The sequence below is a fragment of the Ricinus communis genome, chromosome 8 (genome assembly GCF_019578655.1).
Source record: "Ricinus communis isolate WT05 ecotype wild-type chromosome 8, ASM1957865v1, whole genome shotgun sequence".
NCBI lineage: Eukaryota > Viridiplantae > Streptophyta > Magnoliopsida > Malpighiales > Euphorbiaceae > Ricinus > Ricinus communis.
In genome coordinates this window covers 12,470,069-12,479,395 of record NC_063263.1, presented here as the reverse complement: position 1 = coordinate 12,479,395, position 9,327 = coordinate 12,470,069, and the positions used below count along the sequence as shown (strand labels likewise).

At 32.2% G+C, this 9,327-nt stretch overlaps 1 protein-coding gene across 1 annotated transcript; it reads left to right on the top strand.

Moving 5' to 3' along the window:
* The first annotated feature begins 7,804 nt into the window (after window positions 1–7,804).
* LOC125370916 lies at window positions 7,805–8,404 on the top strand. The gene has a single exon (XM_048378368.1). It carries the CDS (start codon window positions 7,805–7,807, stop codon window positions 8,402–8,404), a length of 600 nt encoding a protein of 199 aa, XP_048234325.1.
* The last annotated feature ends 923 nt before the right edge of the window (window positions 8,405–9,327 follow it).

Sequence of the window (9,327 nt, the reverse complement as noted above, 5' to 3'; positions counted from 1 at the left end):
CGTATATATGAATATTTTATATTTTAGTATTAGATAATTGACACATATTTCATTATTTAAAATTAATAAATATATTTTAATAATTTATCAATTTAGTGTATAAATAGAGACATACATCAAGACTATATAATAACTTTTATCATTCTTAAATAATTGACCCCAATTAGAATTCGATCCTAACCCTGAGGATGACTTGACTATAATTGAGCTACATTCTACATTCAAATACAAAATTTATGTACCTCATATCAAGTAAGATTGAATAGTCTCTCAAATCAAATAAATATTTCGACTCCTTCACTTTCATTTCTATTGTCATTTCTTTTTTGACCTAAATATATACTTCATTAAATAAAATAGGTGTATAAAGGATTTTTTTTTTTTTTTATACAAAAGTATACCTTAGAAGTAAAAGTTCAATCGAGTCTTTGGCAAGCACACTATTAGCATCTAACGATCCACATTAATGTATCATCTCACTCTCACTGTAATTCTCTTGATTAATCATTTGGGGTATTTTATTTTTTCTGCCATCATCTCTTGTGTAACTATGTTGCATGGTATCGCAGTGTGTCAACGTAAAGTCTGAAATCGTATTGGTTCTTAAAGGTTAGGGTTGACATTGTAAGATTATTTTAGTTAAGAGTTGAATTGAAAGCATAAGCATTTTCTGAGGGTTGTTTTGTAGTTTTCTCTTAAAACTCTTAAAAAAAAATGTTTAGAGTATCTATATTAATTAGTTTTAAATGATGAAATATATGACTAAAGTGTAAAACATTTATATATACGTGTAGTTGTGGTGTATACAACAACCCTAACTAATAATATATAATATTTTTGGATGGGTATTACAGAACAAATTCCTTGAGATATATCTATATATAGTATTTTATTATTTAATATAACTTTCTTACTTATTACCTTTGGAACAAAATCGTTAGGAAGAAAGTGCTAAATATTCCTCATCTATGCTTTTAACTCACCTCGACCCTTTTCTTTTTCTTTTAATATTATGATACATTTTCATGAGCAAACAGTGTAAATTAAATATAGGAAAATGAAACCCTCGGATGTGATTCCATAATAAAATAGTTAAAGAAATATTCCTACCAAGTGTAGTGATGCTTATTTAAAATTCTAACCAAAAAATAGAGTAATCATTTTACATGTAAAACACATTTACAATTTTTAATTTTCTTTCGACACAGAAGAGTAAAAAGCCAAAAAAGAAGAACAAAAATAGAATCAAATACAGACATTTGTAGTCATAGCCTAAGCAAAAAAGGAAAAATGAATGAGATAATTTTACATGCATGCATCTCAACGTAAATTATTAGTGACGATTGAGTTTTGACGTCATGGGATACTTGTTGGACTGAAAATAAGTCATCCTGCTAAAATAGTTACCTATTAAATAAAACTTTGAACATTATTGTTTTAAGGGCAACTGAGTGAATAGAGTTATCCTTTAAAAAAAGAATTACATATAAAGTTTAGGATGGAAGTGTGAGGCACATGGTTGGCTCCCATGGCTTGCACCACGCATGCCTAAACATGTCCATCAAAACGAACACTGCCTTTTGCTATATCATTTATTTAATTTAATTTAACTAAATAAATAAGGTAATTAAAATAGAGAGGGAAGATATGGAAAACAAGCTGTAAGGTCAAAGAAAGTAGAGGAAGTCCGTACGACTGTTTCTTCATTACAAGGAAAAAAACAAAGTTGCTCCTTTCAGTGTTTTAAAAGGCTATGGTATGGATTAGCCTTTTGCAAGAGAAAGGGTATGTTTTTGAATGTGAAAGATGTGGTGAAGAAAAAAGAAAATGATATTACTCGATTATGCTTGTCGGCTTCCCTTTCCAATCCTTCATCCATTAATTATAATAAACCATAGGTTTACTTAATACTATATAATAGCATTCTGATAAATTTTTAAATTATATTTTTTCTGTTATAAAAAATAATAATTAGAGAGTAAATAAAAATGTTATTAGAATACAGACACATTTCAAAATAAATTAAAATAAAAAAATAATTTGATAATAAAATATATAGAAAAGCATTATTAAAAATGCTCTAATAGGAGGAGGAGGAGGAGGAGGAGGAGGAGGTGGAATTGGAAGGGAAAAGAAGGGAGGTGCCTGGACTATTAACAGACTGGATAATAAGAACAAGCAGTATATATAAAGGAAGCAGGCAGCAAAGCTCCAACATGCACATAACACAAGTACACAACTGTAGCCCTGCTACCTCTCTATCTCGAGGGTTTGTCATCCCTACTCGCTAGGGGGCCAGCTGGGTCAAAGAAAAACAAAGTGATCAGTCAATGATCAAGAGCCGTTGGATTGTTATCAGAGGGCGAGATCAGAAGGGAATGTACTGTCTATCTCTATGGATGTTCTTGGTAAGGAAGGAAAGGATTATTATAGGGATGCACAGGAAAACTTTTGTATGTCCAATTTTATACTTTTGTCACTGTCTCTGTATTTCTTCCTTTTCTTTTAAAGCCTTTTATGGCGAAACAGGGAGACACATAAATAGCATATGCCACTCAAATGCAGTTGCCTGTATGAGGTAAGCTCTCGGATTAGAGATATATTTATATTGGATAAGCAGGGGAACTGACATGTGGCAGTTCGTGGATCCTCATCATGCCTTTGACTCCTCCCCCTCCACACAGATTTGGATTAATGCTATGTCTTCAATTCTTTTTAAAATATAAAGTGTAACTTATTTTTCTTTTATTAAACTCTTTAAATGAATATAATTATTAGAATAAAAATAGAAAAATGGCTAAGGAAGGAGGAGGCACGTGAAGAGGTATAAAAATAGACAAAAAGATTGCAGATGTAGGCAGGCAAAATATATAATAATAATAAGAAGAAGAAGGAGAGAGGGGTGATAATGGTGTTGGAGAAGGTAAAGGCAAAATAGAAACATGTCGCCGCAAAAGGCCGGTGAGGGGCAGTAACTTTGTAGCCAGAGTGTGCTCACGATAACCGTTAAAAATTATAGCCCAATGCGTTGCTTTGGTTGTACTTTCCTTTTTATTAGTATTTCTTTAATCCCTTTTCTTTTTTCATCTTTCTAAAATAAAAGAAAATTGGATTAAAGAATTAATAGTCCAGGTTTAGAGGAAAATATAAAATTGGATCACGACATTCATACTTGGTAATGGCAGACCATATTTTTTGTTTGATGGGGAGACCAAGATTTTTCTATTGGCATTGGTAATTACAATTACTACTTGTCTCCTATCACCTAAGGAGATACTTATTGAATCATTGCTTTTCTCTTCAAAATTAAGCATAATGGGCTACATTGTGATTTATTAATTTAATCCCATTTCTTTAACTGTGAATTACATAACAAAAAGATTACTCATTTTTAACTCTCAATCTTTGAAATTGGATTTCTTTTTTACGTTTAGGATAAGTAAAGAATTGGGTTGAGAAAGATATGGATGCTAAATTTCCTTTAAAATAAAACTATCAATTAACCTTTGGTTTAGTCCCATTGTCCAATCAATGTCGCGGAAGGACAGTGCCAAATTCTGTAATTTTTGAGAGACACGAACTCTGGAATCCACACGCCAGCCAGTTGATGGGCCGAAACCGACGTGGCAATTCTCGTCTGTACCTTAGCAGGGAAAATTTATAAATGAAAGAAACTTTTTCTTTTACCCTTTGTTTCGTAAAGAAGTGTGCGAAGCGAGAAATTGGAGAGAGAAATATTACTAAGATTAATTATAATTATAGAAAATTGAATAAAATCATTTCCAATTTTTGAAAGAAAAAAAAAAAAACACTCTAATGATTGCATTCTATTTTAGCCATCTACATGTAAAATAAATAAAAAACAACATTTAATTTTACTTTTGTCCACCTTTGAAGGCCTAAATGTTTGATACTTTCTAACTTGAAATATTATATTATATTTGATATTATAAATTTAAATTTATATATTTCAAAATTTTACATAATATTAATTTTTGTAAAATTAATTATAGCTAAATTAGATTTAAAAGAAAGTAGATAAAAAATTTAAATATCTACATTAATTTATCAATGTATTTCATAATATTAAAATATATCTTTTTAATTTTATTATTTTTTATTATACTTTCTCTTTCATATATTTTTTTCCAATGAAATAAATTTTAACTAAACATTTGCAGCATTAGGGATTAAAATATATTTCATTTGAATAAAGGGGTTAAAGTGTATGAAAAGTAAAATGTGAAGGATGGTTTCATCCGGTTGTCAAACAAGGAGAATGAAAATATGATTTATTTCAAAACTTAGGGGGAGAAATATATAAATATATATTTTTGAAGCAATCGACACGACAGTCTTTTCTAGCCTTTTGTCACTCGCATTTTCTTATAAACTCGGCTTATTTTAGCCCAACGTTGACTGCTGTTTTTACTTTCTATTTCTCTTTGGCTTTTAAAAAAAAAAAAATATCCGTGCATTATAAACCTCTCGTTTTGACACAACTCTGCGTATTTATTGAGTAAATTTTATAATATTATTTAAATTTATTTTCCACCTCTCTAAATCATTATGAGAATATAAAAAACAATATGCAAAATTTAATTTGTGATAGAACATATGCAATTACTATATTGTTACTATCTATATTTATGATTTTGGATGTTAAAATATTTATTGGCTGTTATATATAGATTTAATAATATATATCAAAAATAGGAAATAGTAATAAAATGGATTGATTTTGGAATAAAGCATTATGCTTCTAACAGAATCTATTATTTATTGAAAAGAGATAAAAAAGAGGAAGTAAAAACTTTGATTCATAAAAGTTCTTATTGGCTTCAGGATCAAAGCCAAACATGGAATTCTTTTTTTTAGGAATTTGAATTCTTTTTCTTTGTAATTTCTTAAACAAAAGCAAATTAAAAAAATAAAAATAAAAAGTATGTGTGCAGCAGGAGAGACAGTGTTTGGTGTATCGGTATTGGGATGTGACGGTGGGTTTGTCTGACATAGTGTTTGCACATTGTCATAAGGGAATGTCTGTCTGTCCCTCTTTTTGTTCATTAATTTTTCTAAATTATATTAATTACTTGCTAATAATGTTTAGTTTTAAATAATACACCGGTCTTCCATATTAAATCCATTTTTATTTATGAATTGTATTATTGTTAATTATCTATTGTTGCCGTAATTGTTTTTAGACTGATAATTAACTATACAAATACTGCAATACATGCATGAACTTAATATGTCACTTCCACTCCACAACAGCATTTGCCGGTGGCTAATTATTTGCCATTTCTAATATCATTCGGATTGCAATGTATAATGATATTTGGTATTCTTTATCAAGTGTTGTGTTTATATAAGTTGATTTTTAATTATAATAATTAATAGTAATAAATGAATCAATTAATGTAAATAATAACACTTAAAAGAAAAATACTGCATATAACTGTATATTTAATATGATATATAAATGATAAGATAGACTAAATCTATTAAAAAGTTTCTCTAAAATTTACTTAAAATATTATTAAAATTCCTTTAATAATATTTTGAGTAAATTTATCGCTTTAAATTTCGATTTATGTAACTGACATTTAAGGAAAACTTTTAAACCATCAACTCCATGTCAATTCAAATAATATTCATAATTTAATTTATTTTAGTAACTACTTTGATTTAAATAAACAATATTTCTATAAATGATATAGATATCTAATTTTACCAACCATCAAGGATCATTCAGTTAATATAGTGTGATAGTAATGGTATTAAAGTTGTATAAGCCTAGGTTTGACAACACTAAAGATTTTCAGGACTTTATGATTGTAAATTCAAATTCGAATTTCATAAATTTAATTGAATTTAATATTTTGTTTTAAAAAATAAATTTATTTCACCAATAATATTGTGAAGAAAAGTGAAAAATTGATTAACGCACTTATTTTTTTCCCCTCAAATATATTGAAATTTCAATTACTACATAGGGTAATTATTACATAGGGTCTTTCCAACTTAAATAGTACCATATGGGAATTGCTTTAAATGAAAAAAAAAAAAAGTTTTCACTAATATAAATTCATTTATTTATTTTCTTCTTCTAATTCATCATATTATAGGTAGTAGAAATTACATAATTTGAATAAATTTTAATTCAAAGTTACATAATCTTGTTGAGAGCTATAAAGTTATGAATTTGAACCACATTCAAAATTCGACAAATAAAAAAAGAAAAATAAAATGTCGGTTGAGGGTAATAATTATATATTATATATATATATATAGTTGAAGAAAGTGTAGCAAGACAAAGGGTGTCTGTGGAACAAGGATTTGAAGTTGGTCCCAGAAACCTAACTACTTTTCTTTCTTAGTTTAAAATTTAGTCCTAAGTAAACTCCTCTCATAAACTTAGTTTACAATCCCAAGACCATGGGAACTCACTCTTTTAAGCATTTCTTTTTTTTTTTACCATAAAAATGGTCAAAGAGTTATCATGGCATTGCTGCTATTTGGGCAAAGACACTCGACAAAAGCTTTAACTTGTGACTGAACCCAACTCTCCAATTTCTTATTACTTAAAATAACACTCTTTCTTTTTTCCTCAAATGTCCAACTTAAAGGCAAACATGTTCATGGCTTCATGTGTCTGTATATATATATATATATAAAAGTTCCTTTTTACATGTCATTAACACGTGATTGTTTCATCACCACCGTCCTTTTGTCTTCCCCCCAAACTTACCATTTCTTTGTGCTTGAAAGTTGACAGTCATTTGGGTCAAGAGCTTGATCGAGATCACTTTGATCTTCTTCCATTTATTTTCTTGTTTTTTGCCTTTTTAATATGTGCGTACAATGTTTATGTATACATAAGTTATACATTGTGCAAATCACTGAATACGAAAATTTAGAAAGAGTAGTTGGCTTACTATAATATCAATGTTCTAATTTCTATGGAAATATAACATTATGTTTCATATTAAAAAAATAATATAATCTAAATAAATTACTACTAATATCTAGGAGTTAATTTTTGAGGTATGTAGTTAGACCCCATTCCATCTCTAGTTGTTAGGTCAGTAATTCATGCATCTTAATAGAGGTATTCAAGCTCACTAAGAAAGAGAAGAAAAATAATTATTAATGTCTGAAATTGAAATATACTCCTTAATCAAATCATCATAATAAAAAGTATAAATCCACCCCACAATTGATGTTACCAGATACAGTATCTATACTGTATATAGGTATTGTATAGGTATAATGTTTGATAGATATACGGTGTAGTATGGTAGAAGGGTGGTCATATATATTTGTTGTTTTGGCTTCATTAAGGGAGAGGGGGAAATAGTATTCTTCTCAACATGGTATCAGAGCGAGGTGAGCAGCGCAAACGGAAGCGTGGTGGACGCTTAATCCACAGGTCAAGGGATTGATCCAAAGGAAATACAGTGTATTCAGAGTAGGACGCGTAGCTCTCTCCAAACCCTAAGTTTTTTTTTCTTTCCTCTTTCTTTTCTGCGTTTTTGGGGACATGGCCGACGGCGGCGACAAATCTTCCTCCAGTCGTGCCATTGGCAGTGATAGGAAGATCGATGTCTTCTTCTTAGGGTTCTCGGATAATCCGGGTAATCTCATTACTCCGATTCAGTTGAATGGAGACAACTACGACGAATGGGCAAGGGCTGTACGCACAGCTTTGCGAGCGAAGCGCAAGTTCGGGTTCTTGGATGGTAGCATCGAAAAGCCAGCAGACCACGATGTCAAACTGGATGACTAGTATACTGTGCACTCGATGCTAGTGGCTTGGGTTATGAATACGATCGAGCCTTCGATTCGGACGACGCTTTCGTTCTATGAAGATGCTCGTGAGTTGTGGGTTGCTTTAGAGAGGCGATTCTGTGTCGTTAATGGCACCCGTATTTGTCAACTGAAGACATCTCTGGCTGAGTGCAAGCAAGGCAAAACGAAATCGGTGGCTTCGTATTTTGGGCGGCTGAGTAAGATCTTTAACGAGTTGTTGTTGTATGTGGCGTTGCCCCGATGTACATGCAGTGGATGCACTTATGGCGGCTGCAGGTGTCGTCTGACCACTCAATACCAGACCCTTTTGCAGGAGGATCAACTTAAGTGGTTCCTTGTTGGTTTAGATGGTGCATATGCTTCGGTACGGTCTCAAATCTTGAATCATGATCCTCTGCCTTCTGTGGACCGTGCGTACCAAATTGTGGCTCAAGAAGAGCGTATGCGTGGTGGTCACAAGGATGATCGTGAGACGGTCATGGCTTTTAGGGTTCAATCTGACCCCAGAGGTAAACCAAAACTTACTGCTCATTTTGAAAAATTTTATGCTAATTGCAATCGTGATGGACATGATGAAAGCACGTGTTTTTAAATTCATGGATTTCCGGATTGGTGGGGGGGATCGCCCTCGTGGTGGCCGTGGGCTTGGTCGTGGTGGCAGAGGAGGACATGGTGTCATGGCGGGGAGAGGGCGAGGAGGCATGGCTGTCAGGGCAAACAAAGCCACTGCTAGCACCTCGACACAACCGCAACAGACCCAGGGACACCCGTCTAACACCGTAGAGCAGGCTGGATTGTCGAACACAACTCCGGAACAATGGCAAAACATTATTGATCTTTTCAATCTACCGACACCCAAGGATCGACTCTCTGGTGAGTATTCTTGGATTTTTGATACGGGGGCAACACACCATATAACAGGGTGATTAGATTGGATGATCGATGTGCAAAAAATTAGCTGTTGCCCTGTAAGCTTGCCAAATGGTAGTAGTTCACAAGCTACTCATGAAGGGAGTATGGTGTTGCCAGGGATTCTCAAAATTGACAATGTGTTGTTTGTTTCCAAATTTGATTGTAATCTAATTTCGGTTACACAGTTGCTGGATCAAAAGAATTGTACTGTTCAAATAACTAACACATTGTGCGTTATACAGGACCGAACCTCGAGGCGGTTGATTGGAGTGGGTGAACGCGAAGATGGACTTTTCTTTTTTCGAGGTGTGCCTCAAGCTCGGACTCTAGCTCTTCGTTGTGGAAGCTCAATGGAGTTGTGGCACCAGCGGTTTGGACATCCGTCAGAAATTGTGCTTAAGAAGGTTCCTAATGTGAGTCTATCTAGTAGGTTGAATAAAGATAGTTGTGATGTCTGTTATCGTGCAAAACAACCTAGAAAGAATTTTTCAATTAGTAACAGTAAAGCTGGTAGAATTTTTGAACTCGTACATTGTGATTTATGGGGACCATATAGAACTCCGTCCACTTGTGGGGCATATTATTTTTTTACTATTGTTGATG

Coding starts and splice junctions, on each gene's coding strand:
- LOC125370916 (XM_048378368.1), top strand. CDS start 7,805: ATGCTAGTGGCTTGGGTTATGAATACGATCGAGCCTTCGATTCGGACG.